This window comes from Petromyzon marinus, chromosome 6 (genome assembly GCF_048934315.1).
Source record: "Petromyzon marinus isolate PM22_M1 ecotype Great Lakes invasive population chromosome 6, UKy_Petmar_22M1.pri1.0, whole genome shotgun sequence".
NCBI lineage: Eukaryota > Metazoa > Chordata > Hyperoartia > Petromyzontiformes > Petromyzontidae > Petromyzon > Petromyzon marinus.
Window position 1 is genome coordinate 12,799,270 of NC_133672.1, and position 18,001 is coordinate 12,817,270.

Here is an 18,001-nt window from a genome sequence, read left to right on the forward strand (position 1 = left end):
TAATACAACATTGCTAAAGTTATATGATATTTATAGTTAATGCACAACTAAAATTAATGGGCGTTAATTACTTCCAGCGAGCTGTATACAACAACGTGTTTTATCTGTACCGTCCTCGAAACATCATAGAGGCTTGCATGCTATATATCTTTATTGAATGGGTAATTCCACAGTGGTTCATTTTGTTCCGATTTGGACTTTTACATTTTTAAAATGTGGGTATCAATTTATGTAGACAAGATGCTTGATTGTGGTCAGTTACCAGATAAAGTCCTTTGTTATCATGACCAAACACTGTTTATTGGCAGTACATTTCCTGTAGTCGGTCATCGTTCATTCATAATATAATACTTAAAGAACAGCCTTTTGTAAATCAATTGCTAGATGAAGACCTCCCACACCATCGCAGTCATGGAGATCAGTCCGTATGGGTTGCCAGGTTCATAGTGCAGTGCACTTATAAAACTCTCTACTGCGTCACTAAGCCACCCTTTGTCACCATAAATTAAACTGGCATAAACAGAAAAAAATACAAGAGGTGGTAAACGTTTTCGCCAGTGACCTTCCTTCAGAGCTTCTCTACTTTTTTATGATCAATATGATGAGTTTTTTTTCCCCAATGCTGCATATAATGCAAGTTTTGGGGATTGAAAAATACAAATGCTTAGCATGACTGTTGACAATTGCAATATATGTTATATGCATTAGGTAGGTATGCTGTATCACAATTTGAGCCTTGCACGTCTGACAAGGCCTTATGCACATAGAAGTTAATGCTGCTTCTATATTAAGCATCTGTATTCCCTAAGGCTTCCGCCTCTGCTAAGCAAGGTCACTTTACAGAATTAGATTCCTGTGGCCCCGAAAAAACCCCCGCGCAATAACTGCCAAAATGCAGACTATTCATAGTTCACATCCAACTTGGAGCGCACGCTAACAGGAAAACGGCACCCACAAGCAAGACGTCCTCGACAATATGGGGTGCGTGAAGGTGCTTTCGTATCTCTGTCACTGGATCACCCATATGGAACTGTTTAAGATCAGTAATCTCTTTCCACGTACGGAGGAGGTCGAAAGAAGTTGAGAAAAAAAAGTGCTCCAAGGGTGTCTCAGTAAACTCTGCCGTAGTAAACTGTCCCATTCTTTATTACAACGAAGCAATGTCTAAAATGAATGTGTGATTGGGAAAAAATATATGTATCTACCGCAGTAGTTCCCTTCGCACGTTGGGTTTATTTGAAACCAACCGCTTATACCTAATTTAACTCTTAGTACACACTTTACAGCCATGTTTTTTAGCGTGTGGTTAGCAGCTCATGATGGCATGTGCAATGAGCTCACTGACCTCACTGACCTCACCCCCAGTCTCTCTGTTGTCTCTCTGACTATCAGCACATGCAGTGTAAACCCCTTTTCGGAGGTTCTTTACAGCTCGACCTCATGCAACCATAGTCAGCTTTTTTTTTATCAAAGCTTGAAAGCTCTTTCATTGGGCACAATGGCATCGGTAAACTTCGGGCGAGATGGCATCTTGTTTGATGTCGCGCCAATGGCAATACTAAACTTTACATCCAACTACTACGGAGTAATACAACACTTGCGTGTGGGTGACGATGCAGTCGGATGAGCCGCCCCAATTGTTTGAGCGTACTTCGAGTGACTACTTTGACGCAAAGCAGCAGCAACGAACTTGGCTGATATGCGCTCCGCGTTGGACAGCCGCGCGATTTATGGCTGAGACCGTAACTTGTCAGAGTTGCTGCATGTGACATCACCGTGCTATCGGCATTCAGGCCCATAGGCTTCGGGAAATAACTTGTGTGCAGATTCCATGGGGACACTAAAGTAGAGTTTCACATCCAATCCGTGGGAGCACAAGCGCTGATGTGGAGTGACTCGTCGGAGAATAAACACTGTTATGGCTAGACAAGTGTTCTTGACACATCGAGGACATGTTAGATGCTTAAAGCATCGTGCAGCTGAAAAGTGACTGAAACATGCTTGACTTTAGGACGTCATCTTTTTGCGAAGCATAGCATGCCCTTTTACAGAGGAAAATTTACGTTTTATAAAGTCATTTTGTAATGCTCATTAGCTTTTCCCGTCGCCAGCCAATTTTTTGCAGATCTCAATCGCCTTCACTTTGAGGAGTAGTCATCGTAAAAATTAATTGTTATCATCACTGACGTCTGCCAATGTAGATCCACTGCTTCACGAAGGCCTCCTCAAGCTGCCACCATCTCTCGTGACGTGTCTTACCCCTAAGCCCACTTTTCTTAAGGCCACTTTTCAAGCTGTTTAAAGGTTATATTTACACACTTCACGAAACATAGAGTGTGCAAAATAATACGGTTATTGGCAAGCATGCCTTGTTTACTATAAGTGGACCCACCTATGTAACTAAACATGCTTACCGCAGATAACGAAGACCAGGGAAGGGCTTACATTGTGAGAAATGTGACTATATGAAATCATCACAAGCAGGACAAGCTTAGATAAGTAAACACACACATCTGTTTATTTGCGCACATTTGTAGAATGAGTACTGCAGGACAGAGATGATTTAAGTGTTTTACGGCATCAGTTGATGCTGATGTCTTTGTGGAAGAGACAGCCTTTTTTTAATAACAATCAATGTTCCTTCTCCAAACTCGTGCTATGTCCTCACATCTGGACAAGCTGAATTGGGAAATTCTCCGGAAGTGATGATAGCGATGCGTGAAATGTGCGGTCCCAGTGCGTCTGGGGTTCTGTGCGCGGGAGACTGTGATTTTGGTGGCAGCAAAGCTTGCTGATAGTTTGGTTTGATAACTATGTTTTTTTTAAGTCTGGAGAGTAAATTGTTTTGGGAACACTAGTTGTATGTTTAATAATGTATTTTTTTTGGCAAAATCCCATTAACAAAAACGTTATGATCCGTCAGATGATATCTTGTATATTTTTCTTAAGATAGCATGTACTGTACAAGTGGGAGGCGTTTACTCAATATTGAAGTGCTACAGGCACGACCCTATATGTATGATTCACTTTGAACAATCTAATAATATGAGCAAAAAATTGGAACGCAATGTTCCAAAATGTTCTTATGGGTAAAAAATATTTGGCATGTCAACACTTTGCTTTTGTGAAGAAATGTATTTGGATGAATAATTATTTGACATATCGCCACTGGTATGTGAGTATAAAGTTATAACGTGTACTTAATTAAGTGTTTTTGTAACTTTATAAATGAGATTCGCATGTTAATATTGTGCATCACGCATTGGCTTTCTCTTTGAGCTGCTCTTTTCTGCCAGGCACAATTTCACGAGCGCAACCCAGAAAGACGCACCCACGAAATGTCGCCTATGATACCATTATTTTATTCGGGCTGCTTGCTTTTATCACATATCCTAATATTTTAATAATTCACTATAATCACAGTTACTCTTCGTAAATGCCTAGACATCATCATTAGCCATGCTCGTCTTTCCACTGCTGAATAAAAGCCTCCCCATGCCATCACCATCCCACACGTTCCAGCCCTGCCACCATACATCTCGCTCTTACACATGAACTGATCTGGTGTGCTTTGGAAACAAGCTTTACATTAAAAAAAAACAATTACTTTTAAAACAATAAAATAATAACATGCAACCAATAAATACCCACATGTTGAGAAATGGTTTAGTATTCCCCACCGGTCTCATGAAGCGTCGGGAAGGTAAGGATCTGCGTTGCCAGTGTCTGCCGTTGAGGTGGGTTTTTGGGTCCACTGGTGTCTGTGGGGCCTTTGCTCGGGTGAGCAGGAACCGCTGTCAATCGCCGTGCGGCGGCTGCTGCGGACGTTTTATCTGATTATCTCACGCCTGGCCAAAGAGGCGGCGGCGGCGGCGGCGCGCGCGCGCGCGTGCTCGCCCTTATCTCCAGACATCGGACATGAGCTGTGGCTCGGGAAGATCTTCCTCCACAGAGCTGCCGCGGCTCTCCTAGCTGTAATCTCTTGTCACTCATCACACCCGCACGGCGATGGCGGCGGCGGCGGCGGCGGCGCCACCGTTGCATGACTGCTTACGAGGCCTCCAACCTCTTAACGTCCAACACATGTGGATGCTTTTCACGTTTTCTCTCATCGTGTGACAAATTGCGCGTCGCTTCTTCTTCTTCTTCATCTCCTTCCATTGCATTTTGTTCACGATCGTACATATGCGCTTTATACAATGCGTTTTTGTTTACATATCGTGCGTAATGGATATTTGGTGTCATCGATCATATATATGCTTTGACACGCTTCCCACATCGTCAGATTAGCTATGGATATGTTTCTTTGAGCGGATGACCGTTGATAGAGCAAAGCTGTCTTTGCGATGAGTGGTCGGCAAAATTAGATTACGGTGAGCACGTGGATGTTTTGGGTTATAGGTCAACACGTAAATGAGATTCATTTTCCCAGGATCCTTTTTGTGCGATGTGTCTGCAAGACGTTGGTTATGTGCGACGCGATGCGTTTATCAAAATGAGAATATTTATACTTGAGGAATCCGAAGAGCAATAGCGCCTTTTTTTCACAGATGTTCAGTCGGGCGGGTAAGAACGTAAAGAACAACAAACAATACAAACACATGATTGGAGTGCAAAGTAAAAGAAGCTAAACAAATCACCTAAACAACTACACCATCCCCATCTTACCAGACAAAGCCCACTGAGGTAACAAATCCCACTGAGGTTTAAACATGGAGTAAGCATTATTGCTGTATTCAAAACGCAATGGGAATAGATTGACTGAGTTCAGATTCCTTAATGGGCAATAATGGGGACAACCTGTAAGTGCATTTCAAGTGTAGCAATGGTAGCCCACAAGAAAAACTAAAACATTCAATTTGTTGCTGGCAGTAATAGATGAGGTGCCCCTTTGGTGTTGATTTTTTTAAAGCCGCAAACCACAGCTGCCTTTTGGGAATGTTCATTTATCTTCAGAATTAATCTATCCCACCTCTAAAGCAAACACTGCATAATGGGGAGTAATAAAGTACGGAAATAGAGTCAGATAAGCAACCACCCCACGCCACTCCGGACACAGCAAGAGGAAAGGGCAGTGCTCAGACCCCACGAACCAGAACTCTTTGAAAGACTGAACTTATGTTTCTTAGCAGATACCAGCAAGCTTGCTTGATATCTTCCACTTTTACTTCTGGGCATGAAAGGAGCTGAGTGCTATCCATTGTAGTTCCTTGTATTAAAAAAAATAACCGGGATGGCAAGGTGAGGAATGCCTGCTAACCATTACCGAAGTAAAACAATCTAACTCAATGCTTACAATGTAGGACTTTTTTACCACAAAAAACGTTACATAAATTGGTAACGTGTTATAAATGTGAGTGTTTTGAGATACGTAGCTGAAAAACTATTATTGATTTTTTTTTAAGAATACAAGAACATATGTAAATTATATATGGAATGCAAAGCCTTGGAGTTGACAGTTAAGTCAATGTTGCCTGTGAAATAACAGCATTCACATACATTTCCCATCAGAAGACCCAGTTACTGATATCCTGGTGTTTGTGGAAGGCATTCTCATGTCAACGGTGTCAGGAAAATAGCTTGGAAAATTAGAGCCTTGGGAATTCCCATAAATATCCCGGGACATTTCACTATGTATGTGAGGCCCCAATGGCAATAAATGCAACACTTCATATGTGGAGCCCTATAACATCTGGAATGTGGACATTTGTTTTGTGCGGCATTTTTACAACAAGAATTCCTGTGCATATGGATTGCATAGGTTATTGCCCTACAACAACTACATCAATAAGTGACATTTACATCTGATGCTAAGAGCATACCAAGAGCATCAGATGTAACTTTGGAAATTATTTGGGGTTACTTTTAGTTATGAAAATACTGCTGATTTCCATGCACAAGAATTCTATTTTTCATTACGCATCACTGCAAAGTGTGAGGTGTAGACTTGATGCAATATAGTTGCTGACTTTGTCGTACATTTTTAAGTTTCAGCTACGAAGCTGCTTGATCATTTTACACACTCAAATAGCGACCCCGTGTTCTCGTTTTTTCCCATTAATTTTGACCCTCAACATAAATAAACTGTCGGTAATTTTTTTTACGTGATTAGTGTTTAATAGCAGTTTGGGTTATTTTAAGATGCATGAAAATAACTGTTCTGGTAGGATGTTAACTTGCAAGAAGGTTTATTTTTAATATCACCAGCTGCCTCACCTATATTTAGGTAATGCAATCCTGATTTATGGCAAATGGCCAGGCTGTCGAATACTTTGATGAAAGTTTGATTTTAACAGGCAACAAGAGAGAGGAAAAAAAAGTAACACCTGGATTTCACCCCGACTACACCCCCAGCTTTGTATCCATCTCAGTGGGTTAGATTCCCCTGTGTACGTTGTTTCGCATGTGAGTGAAATTACGCACTCTGAATGCAAGGCGTCTATGGTAAGGGACGGCTGCCAGTAACAGCTGCCAGTATCTCTGTCCATGCCGGGGGAAATTGCCAAAAACACCCGGTACCGCCGCCGTTTCCTGAACCACTGGAACGCAGTTACAGCAGGTGATCAAAAAAATGCACCCTACCAGGACTAGAACACCTGGCTGATACCGGAGGAGAACATTTTGTGTTGCGTAATTGTGGCAAATTGCTATCGGTAGCCCGTGGCGCTGTTTGTTGCAATGAAGCACAAAATATTTTCTTTCCAGATTTTCTCAATTTGCGAATTTGTACCTGGAATGCATTCGTGTTAAAAAAAGTTAAACTTACGTGAGGCACTACTTCATGTCCATTCTGTTTATTTTCGCTAAATTTATTTATTTCATAGTTCTCCGCTATATGCTTAGCTCTTTCCCTTCAACGTGACTTTACCGAAAGAGCTAAGAATATGAATTACTGCAGTCACGAAAGCTTTAAATCAAAAGTTCTTCGCTAGTTATGGTAAACACAACAGTACGTGTTAATTAGGTGTAATTTGACTGTTACTCCAAAACATAAGACGCATTGACATTGTATCAGTTCATAATGCATTTTTTTTGTCAATCCCGGTGAATTGTAAGGAAATATTAGAATGGAATTTCTCAGCACGTTTGCATATTTATCTTTCCAGAATGTATTTCATGTGGAAATAATTGGACAAGTTCAGTGTTGATGAAGAGAACATCCATCATGGTAAAATGTAATAAATACTGTAGCTCATGAAGTAAATATTGGCAAACTATAACCTGCCCTTAAGCTAAGTTCCATGTAGACTTATAGCCCAAAGAAAAATCCAGTATTTGAATTACCGACATTTCTTGTATGCTTACACCAAATTTGTATTTACTCCTAGATCTGATAGACTAAACATCGTTCTGGTCATTATTACATTCCCTGCGAGTTTGTCTTTTCGCCCAGAGACTAACTAGAAATAGGCAGACCGTTTTAAAGTACGTTCCTTAACATTGTCACAACTATAATAATGGTATTGTTCCTATAAATATGCATGATCCCCTTAACATTTGGACCATAAGCTACTGTAGTCTGTGCACTTTCAACGGAGGGAACGCAAAACTACACAAACTCTCTCCTGGCTAGCATACCTCGACATTGACATTCCACTCCTAAACATATTTCCTTACACAAGAACAGAATTCTTTGTTGAACTGTTACGTATCTTCCTTGTTAACTTAATCAACATCATCACTCAACCATGCTCTGTCCGCTTATTTCCTTTCTTATATGTTTAGAAGTCATGTGATTCTATTGTTTCCCTTCTACGTGACTTTACCGAAAGAACCCAGAATGTAAGGATAGAGCAGCTTCATTGAGATTTCATGAAGAAAGGAAAAAATACTGTTATCAGTTAATGGAGGTAGGCCAGTCGATGCACTCTTCCTAAAATTATCAATGGAAAATCGGATTGGAAACATAAAGACAAACATATAAAGAGGAATGATTTACCATCTCGAAGACATAGTAATTATAACAAGCAAATGAAATTAATTTCTAAAAAATATATATAAGAACTTAATAAATAAATAAAAAAGCCTGCAAAGTTATATTTCAAAAACAAAATCATCATTCTTAATTTACTCTATCTATCATTACCATAAGTATCACCAAGATGAACAATTTTCCATCACCATATATGCGTCCTTAAATCTGTATATATGACCTTTGCATCACCATGCAAAGGTCAAGCCATTCATGGCCCGTTTGGCATACAAAAGTATGTATCCGTGTGGCCAGTGCTACGCCCTAACTCAGGAAACCCTGTGTGGATGGCAGTAGGGAATATTGCTTTTATGGAGGATATGGCTCATTTTGGCTGGACACTTGCCATATAGGACCTACGTATTCAAAAGTGTGCCGTGGGAATTTTTTTAAAGGGGAAGTGAAAATGATGAATACAAATAATTGCAAGCAAAATTTTCAAGTATAATGGAAGCTCAAACCTAGTGTGTGCCAATGAGCTTCAAGAATGTTGATAATTGTGCATGGTATTTTTAAGACAAACTTTTTTTTTAGAAAATTTAATTTTTATTTAAAAAAATGTTCTGCATTCGCAATGAGTTCACGTAGAGATGTGGATCGATGCCCATTACATAACAATAACGTTTCCTTCTCGTTGAAGTAGAGCTTTGTCTTGACATTTTATGCATTCCATGTTTGTTTATAAATAAGACAAACAAACATTACCAGTATATATAGAAAACAAGGTCTCTCCAAAGTGCAAATTTGGTGAAGTGCACACCATCAAGCACGTATAACTGATGGCTGCCCAAAGCCACACGCGTATTCTGGTGGAACAAACAGGACTCCACTCGGCTACCCTGGATGATGTGGAATGGCTTCAAAATGTTTAATACAATTGTAGTCTGTTGCTATTGCCGAACGCCATACGATAAGAAAACTGTGATGTAATTTTTTGTAAGTAACTTTGGTACACGAGTTGAAAAGGCACAACAAAATGCAACGTTTTGGCCAATGTGGGAAAACAACTAATTGCGTGCATGTGTTTGATGACATTTGTTTTTTTTTATATATATATAGAATTACCTTGGCTGTATCATCGACACGCCAGACCTGCCTCTGAGCCCTGAGGAGGTTTGCACGCTCTTTGGAAACATAGAGGACATCTACGCTCTTAACAGGTGAGAGAATGCTTTACCATCCGTGTCGGTGTGAACTTTCATGGCGAATAAAACCCTTTCTGATCTGATCTGTTCTGAGATCCCTATTCTCGCAACGAGAAGCGACAGCACTCCTGGACTGGAGAACGGCGACACTCCTGCCATGACGTGCTCCTGCGTCCCCACTTTGAATCTGTGCGGAGTTAACCTATCACTTTACTATAAATTAATAAATCACCTTCCCTTCTGCGTCCGCACTGAAAAAAAAAATTAAATACCGTTTAATTTATCGTCCTGTTGCCCTTGGAGAATTATGTTTACGAGCAGAATGGTTTTTAAACACGCAAATGTCTGGATGGGTTTTTTCACCATTCTGGGTCTCATCCCCCGAGTCAGCCTCGTCAGCAGATGTTAGTGGGTAAGTGCCTTCTCTGCTATACTCCTGTTTAAATTGTGTTTGCCTAGCAAAATATCTTCCAACGTTGATATAACAAGGACTGTACCTTTTCTATTTCGAACATACAAATACTAAAATACAGCATGCTTTATTTATGTCAATGTCCTTCACGGTCTATTGTTAATAACTTAAAAGCAACCTGTATTTTCGTGTCTGTGTATTCTAGACCAAAGATAAAGAATTCGTTGTTACATGTCTTCTTTACAAGCTAATGGGTTACATCTACATATTTGGCCACGATGACATATTGCTCGTACAGAATAATAAAAGTGTCACGTAGTTAAATTGAAGGACACGGATTTTGTAGTCAAATTCTAAAAGAGAAACCGTCTTTTTTATTGCCTTATTTAATCTATGGCTCACTTAAAGTTGGGACACCGGGGCACCCTTGCAAAAGAGATGTTCTCTCTCAAGGGCTGCTCCAGGTAAAATATTTAAATGACTAATACAAGTAAAAAAATTGTTAATTTCATTTTGTCTTTTTGTTTATCAAGGTTAATATTATGATTGCATAAACAATAAGCTGAGGTTTAGTTTTTTTCCAGTTATTGTTTTTATTTAAATGTTAGTGCTCTTCCAGATTTTGAACACATTGATTAATTGTATAGTCCTCCACGTACACACACCATTGCCAAGCAATTAAGTGTGAAATTCAATCGCGTAGAATATGAGTGGCCAATGCATACATAAAAGTGGTGCGTATGTGTGTTCATTGAGAGCAGTTGCATGAAGCCAGGCCAACCCATCCATTAGTGTGGTACGTTACTCTCTGGTGGTGCGTGAGGCACAGCTGTGAGGCGTTGGACTGTGACCCATTTGTACCCAATCCAAACTGATAGTGTGTGGTTGTGTGGGTGTATGGCTCCGCTTGGGCAGCCTTGAGGTCCTGAGGTACCATTTACCTGGAGGGTGAGTTTATACAACCTCCACTAAACAAACTTGGCCCAGAGTTCTGATGGTCATGAGAGAATTAGAGCAATACTGTAACACGACACATTGGTTAGCACAACACTCGGTACAACCAGAAAATTCATCACAGAGCTATTCTGTACAACCGCGGGAATCTACATATAGCAAAAGCAGTAGTATAATATATTGGCTGTAAAAAAAAAATGTTCATCACACCATTATAGTTTTCTATTTAAAAAAAAAATTCCTTTGTTTTTTAAAGTGAGTTTCATGAGACTGTGACGCCTTTGTGTTTAAATTTTGATTTAAAGCTTTCGTGACTGCAGTAATTCATATTCTTAGTTTTTATTGCCTTTGTGTTTGTTTGGCATTTGTTCAACTGTCGTCCGTTTAGCCCTTCTTTATCTTGATGTTGTGATCAACCAAAATTTGGCAAGAACTCGTGGGTTCAAATGGCCCCACTCGTCTCACCCAGGAAGTGTAGAAATGTGTGCAAAGCAGCGACTCGTATGAAAAAAGGCAACTGGAAATATCCAGCTTTTAGTCATTCAGCTGCCGAGCATTGTGTCGAGTGTTTACCGAAGGTGTCAAAGTATGTTTGAATGTCACTACACGTTGAAACGTACTTATTATTTCATTTTCGCAAATGAATGTATATTTTTCGAAAGCCCTCGCCTTAGTGAGACATCCAGAGCAGCTGCGAACTATCAGTGCTCACTGTAACACTATAGTTGCACGGTTAGAGCAGACCGATTATTTTTGGCAAGCTTTTCAGCACGCAAGCCCTCTACAATGGAATAACCTCTGAATGGCTGTTTGAAAAATTATACACAGTAAATTTTACATTTCGGACCCACACTTCACTTCTTGGCTCTAGTTCAGCTAGTCCAGTCAGCAATAGAAACCGCTTCGGTGGAAAGGCATAGCGCTCGTGTAAATGGCCTTCTCTTTTTTTAATCTGTGTTTGTGGCTGACGTGATATATGGAAGAAGATGAACTTTTAAGCAACATCTTTCTTTCTTTTTTTGGCAGTCGAACAAAAAAACAGCCTGTAAAATGTAGTACATGTCACGGTGTTAACTTATATCTGGATTGCATCATATGATGTACCATAATTTAAAATTTCCCTGGAGGTGTAGTTATGAATTAGATCATGTTTTTACGTTAACGAACAGCAGCTTTGGAGTGTAATCATACATCTGAATTAACGTTCACAGTAGTTAATCACCGGAATAGCACACCTTCACAGAGAGCACCATGCCTTTGGTGAAGCATGGTAAAAACAACCCCCATGACCGACACTGCATGGGGAGGCCCTCAGTGTAGTCTCTCCACTTTGACGTTGCTGTTGTCTGCTGGCAGAGAGTCGCCCTTGAATAAGAGCTGTGTACAGTTCAATGGCCTTTACGGATTCGTTCAGCAGGGGGTGGAGAAAAAGGCCTTGCATGAGTGCCTTTATTTTCTTGGGTGATAACAGGAGTGAGGAGAAAACAAACTTCAAATAACATGCTTTTATGCTAAGAGTTGATTTTAAAAGAAAATCAAAATGATTGAACGAATTATATCATACGCTTCAAACAACATGGAGATGTTTTATAGGCACACAGCTTCTGTGCATTATACAAAAACCATCAGCATTTCCTGAGGACCATAAGATGTGCCTTGTGATCTTCTTGTCTAAAGTCACCATCGATATGCATTTCATAAAATGTGACCCACTGAGTTACCAACTGCCCTGTCAGTAACCGACTGACCTGTCAGTAGGTCACATTTTTTTCTCATTTTATGCATAGAGGCCTTGTGGTGTTTTTCGCATAATTCCGTGTCGCTTGAAGCTCATGGTATTGCCCGTCCTGCACTTATTCTGTTATAATGAAGTGTTCTCATCAATTACAGGTTTGATTAATTGTTGGGGGAAAACCTTAAGAAAATTATTTTTTACTGGGAAGGCAAAGCATTTCCACTTGCTGCTGGTCATAAGTAATAAGTAACAAGGGATATAACTTTTTCATGTCATGTACTTGCATCTTCCTTGTTATGGTGGGTGACAAAATAACCGAGTAATGTTGACGAAAAGTTATTGCCTCTTTATTATGGGTGTTGGTGCCACTGAGTTGTCAGCTGTCTGTTAGCGCATTCTCCACTCTCATGTTCAATAATCACTTCAGTGTCAAAACGTGAGTTCTTCATCGGCACTTTCCAAACTTAGCATTTGTGCCTGATTGTAAAATCCATTTTGTCAAAAACTATGGACTCTCCCACATTAAACAATGACTCATATAAAATAAACAACATCCATTACAGAATACAATTTTAAGCCAAATATCATATTACAACTATTAAATACTGAATTGGGGTGGCCAAGTATGTCGAATATCCCCCATGACCCTCACAGCATATCGACGGCCCTCATCCAGCAGTGGACTGACAAAAGGACTGTACATGCAAAAATACCTGATTATAGACACAAGTATCCTCCCTCCACAATCATAACTTCAAATTTGTACTTGGACTTGTTCATGCCTACATGGGTTTGTGGCAGCTGCGCATTGCTTTAAGTGTCACGTGACGTCACAGAGACAGTCCATTCTTTCTCCCCTCTTGCATGCAGACAAGCGCCTCGCATGTGAGCTGCAATAGCCGCAAGGCCTAAATGTGACCCGCAAGGGGCACGGGCCATTGCGAGCTGTGGGAAAACGCCTAAGAATTTGTGAAAGGGGAGGAAAAAGCGAGTTATTTTAATGTTAGAAGGTCACTTTATTCAAATGTAAAGGATAATAACAACCTTCTTGGTTCTTTCGGTAAAGTCACGTAGAATGAGAATAAAACAATTTTAAAAATATAAGACAATAAAATTCTCACGATGTTTCGGCCACAGCACAAGTAGCCTTCTTCAGAGCTCGAAGGCTCTGTCTTCCGTACAGACCTGTCTCTTCACCTGAAGAAGGCTACTTGTGTTGTGGCCGAAACGTCGTGAGAATTGTATTGTCTTATTTTTGTTTTATTGTTTTATTCTCATTCTACGTTACTTCACCGAAAGAACCAAGAAGATTAATCCTTGCGGTCACGAAAGCTTTAAATCGAAAGATAATAACAACATGCACATTGAATCAAGTGTACATTAAACGGCCGAGCAGATTTTTCACCGTTGCGCCGTACAGCTGGTTGCTCCACGTCCAGCGTTTTTCGGCACGATTTTCTCCAGATTTGAAGAAGTACGTGGCGTGAAACGTCGAAGGTCATGCCGACCATCGCGCGGTACAACCAGAGGTCACACCGGAGAGCTATATTGGCAAAAAAAATTGTGCGCGTAAATTGTACATGGAATTCTCAAAAAAAAGTATTTCAAATGCAACTGTTATTGCAAATGTATTTTTTCACAAGCACATTATTATACTGTGTGTTTGATCATGTCCATGTGTGTTCTTTTTTGCATCTTCAGCGAGCTTCTTCATGAGCTGGAGAGCTGTGCATTCGATCCTGTGGCCATAGCCGACTGCTTTGTTGCAAAGGTAAGATTCAACGGAACTGGTCAATTCACTGCTTCATGAAGGCTTCCCCACATCGCTGCCATCTCTCTCATGACACCTTGATGTGATAATCGACTAGTACCCGCACACGAGCTGATACGATCGTTCCATCAGCTCGATGGACGTACTCTCAGATGCGTTTCATTCCCTGACTGCCACCTAAGGTGTAACGTGTGATACAAAGTACCCCGGTGCAGAAACGAAAAGAAGATTCCTGTGATCAAATGTATCGCTACTTATGCCAACTGGTCATGAAAAATAATACATTCATAAATTGCTGTCGTACTGCTTTGGCATTGTTGCAGAAGCACAAGAAATTACTCGACACATCCGTGAATTACACTGCCATGAAGAGAAAAGTCATACGCAACAAAACATACTTGATGATTACATTTGGAATGTCTTCCAAATAAGCAAATAATTTCCCTCACTGTGTGAATATTAAATCGCTTTTAATTATGAAAACAAGTATGACATTCATCAAGTTTAAAAAGCATTAACATTTCTATCTCGTCTTCTCGGTTCTTTCGGTAAAGTCACGTAGAATGGAAATAAAAATAAAACAATAAAATAAAATTCTCACGACGTTTCGGCCACAACACAAGTAGCCTTCTTCAGGTGAATGAACAGGACTGTCCAGAAGACTGCGCTTGAGTGAACATTGCTAAGCATGGGTCGCGTCTTTTAAGCTGTGTGGGCGGAATTAACATATGAATTAGCATGTCACCCAGCACCACCACCACCGGATCGGAGGAGGGTGGCGGCTGGGCAGACAGAAAAGGAAGGTTAAAGAGCAGCCAAGGTGCGCTGCTCTGTCCTGTGTTAATTCGAAATATTTCTATCTCGATTTAAAGCTTTCGTGACTGCAGAGATTCATGTTCTTGGTTCTTTCAGTAAAATCACGTAGAAGGGAAACAATAAAAGAATACAAATATAAAACAATAAAATTCTCACAATTTTATTGTTTTGAGAATTTTATTGTTTTATATTTTTATTCTTTTATTGTTTCCCTTCTACGTGACTTTACCGAAAGAACCAAGAATATATTTCTATCTCGCTGCACACTATTGGGAACACAGTTTAGTGTACATTGATGGAATAGGCTCACTCATTACGACTCTAGGTTATATGCATTGAACAGTGTCCTGTTAGAATATACACATGTGTGTATGCTTGCTTTGGCTGTTTCATCTTATGGGAGAAAATACTTGTGATATCAATACTTTTTATGACATATATTCCACTGATTTAGATTATTGTCAACATTTTAGTAAATATTTCTTCATCTACATCTCTTTGCTTTGTTTCACCATGTGTGTGTTTTATCACATCATAAAACTGAAATCAACAATATATTGAGAATAGGTTTTCCCCTTTTTTCTGGCAACAAAACAGGTGTTGAGATGTTAAAACACCAAACTGAAACCTTTTACAAGGAATCATGTCTGCATTAACCACAATACTTGTAGTCAGAATGCAAACAAAAAAAATACTCTGATAATATATGCATTGTCTTTGAAACTGATTGGTCCCACCAACAACAACTTTTGTTGTCAGACAAAAGGGGAAACCTCTTCTCATATTTTGGTACTGGCAAAGGAGGTCCCATGATGTAGCAACAATATATTCCCAATTGCCACTGGTCACACACACACACGAGATGGTTACACGATAACATAACTGTGACATGAATAAGTATTATTAAAAATGAAATATTACTTCTAATGCACTCCTGCTATTTTAAATAGTGTCTGGAAATCTGCAATTATCTCATTAATAGGAAACCGTGTTCTGTTTTATCTGAAAAAAACAAATGCCAGCCACACAAGTTACACATAGTGCTTGCGTTCACGGTTTGTGTTGTCTTAACATTATACTTGGCCATTACCTCTTTGTCAAATGTAAACTTATCCTGAATTGAATTGTCCATGTTTACCACGACAGTTGCCTGTGGTCTATTAATTATTTAAATGAATTAAAATTAAAAATAAGCATTTAATTATTGGAAATACATTTTCATAAATGTCTAAAAACATTCACATCTGTGTAAACTGTTACTGAATGGAGAAAGAATTTAAATCATTAACATTTTCGACACTTATTTGTGCTTGTGTGTATTTATATATAAAGCGTATTAATTTGATTTGGTATATCTAAGAAATATTCCAATCTCTGTTTATGTTTAATGTATTTCCTGAACAATATCAGAGTAGTATTATTTAATAAAAGGTGCATAATGCCTTGAGAGAATCTGCAGAGATGTCTCAATCGTGCCTGGTACCGCTGTATCATCTGTTTTATATCAACTTATTCACTTATTGCATTTCCCCAAATTAGTTGTATTTTCAAAGGTCTTGTTACATCTCCATGCTCAGATAAACGGGAGGCTGCTTCCCATCTCCACTGGCAGGCCTGATCCAATGGTGGATATTAAAAAAATTATTATGACGGGAGTCCAGTCTAACCAAACAACAACCATTATTGACTTCCCAAGCAAGAAGTTGCACTTGGTTTTATTGACCCTAGTGTGTGTGTGTGTCGTGATGGTGAATACTCTGCCAAAGTACCCCCTTGACTGGATTGTGTTTTTGTGTAATTTCAATAATGTATAGCCATTTAGTCACATACACTACTTTAATATGTGACACTGATCTTCTTTAAGCCAACAATTCTGTCAGATCAGATAATACTGCATCACGAAGGAGCTGCTGGGGCTGTTGGATTGCACCACTCGCGGTCTTTTCACAGCATTCCAACCTGAGAAACCACATTGGATGTGAATAATGCGCTGTTTTTGCCTCGGCCAAGGCCCCATTCCACTTTCTGACAAGGGCAGTACATTATTAAACATACGATTAGTTCACAGAGAGGTTACTACAGATACCAGATGTATTACAGGGCTTACTTTCAAAATTAAGTACAATTATTTCAAATACACCCCTATACTCTTTTGGAACGTTATCAAACATCAATTTTCCTAAGTGACAGCTTAAATTATTAATTGCTCAAGATTCCACGAGAAGCTTTCCTGTCTAACGCTGCCAACAGAACGATGGTGTTTCTCGGTGGTTAGCGCGCTTGCTGTGCACGCGCATTCCAAGTGCAAACAGCAGGAATTCATAGCGGCGGCAGCCAAATTGGAGGCCTCATGCCGTCACTTGAATTTCCCCATTTGCAAATTGAGATCGTGCTCGTGGAGTTACTGGCAACCGAGGTAAACCTCAGTATTTTTAATAATAATCCGAAGCAGATCCCGTTAATCGCAATTTATAGTTCTACTTTAATGGTCGAGCAATGTAATCTTTTTCATCAATCATATCACTCTTTGACCTCTTTTGACCACTTTTGTAAGGGTGCGCCAGAAGGTAGCAATCACGAGGTGTGGTGGTATCAACGTACTTGCACTGATGACTTCTTGGCCTTGATAACAAATTGCCATCTTTATTTTAATGAAGGATGGTATACAAACTTGACTTTACTCATATTTCTCCAACAATTAAGGAAATACCAAACAATATTACGTGTTTATGTTAATTTAGGTTTTTTTTAATCGTAACATTTTACTTTGCTGCACGGAGTTAGTCATTTATATATATATTTGTTTAACTGCAAAACATCGGATGAAATACATTGGCCATCGTTGCCAAAGTCTGCTACAGTTTGGATTTGGCTGTTACTCTGCAACACCCATTTTTACATGGCACGTGACCTGACAGGCAGTCTGTTCTCTGTCCAGCCTATTGCAACTTTAAATCATTCTGGTTTTAAAATCTAATTTGGTCATGAAAATATAAATCCTTTCCATCATGTATAATAATTGCCCTCACATCCTCCTTGAACATCTCCCATTGATTCGTGTTTAATATTTCAGCATTGCCATGGACTCACTTTTAACGTGTTTTTTTCCCCCCCCAAAAAAAATTATTTTCCCCCCCCAAAAAGTTATTTTCCCCCCCCAAAAATTGTATTTTCCCCCAAACTGAAAATGCCTGTG

At 39.6% G+C, this 18,001-nt stretch overlaps 1 protein-coding gene across 4 annotated transcripts in view; it reads left to right on the forward strand.

Annotated features, from left to right (window-relative positions):
• LOC116939469 (uncharacterized) overlaps positions 1 to 18,001 on the forward strand; it is a 78,165-nt gene that overhangs the window by 37,176 nt on the left and 22,988 nt on the right. For all 4 annotated transcript variants that reach the window (XM_032947864.2, XM_032947868.2, XM_032947867.2 and 1 more), the window contains 2 exons: positions 9,032 to 9,132; positions 13,920 to 13,989. In XM_032947864.2, the coding sequence (XP_032803755.1) occupies positions 9,032 to 9,132; positions 13,920 to 13,989 (171 nt within the window). The remainder of the gene's footprint in view (positions 1 to 9,031; positions 9,133 to 13,919; positions 13,990 to 18,001) is intronic.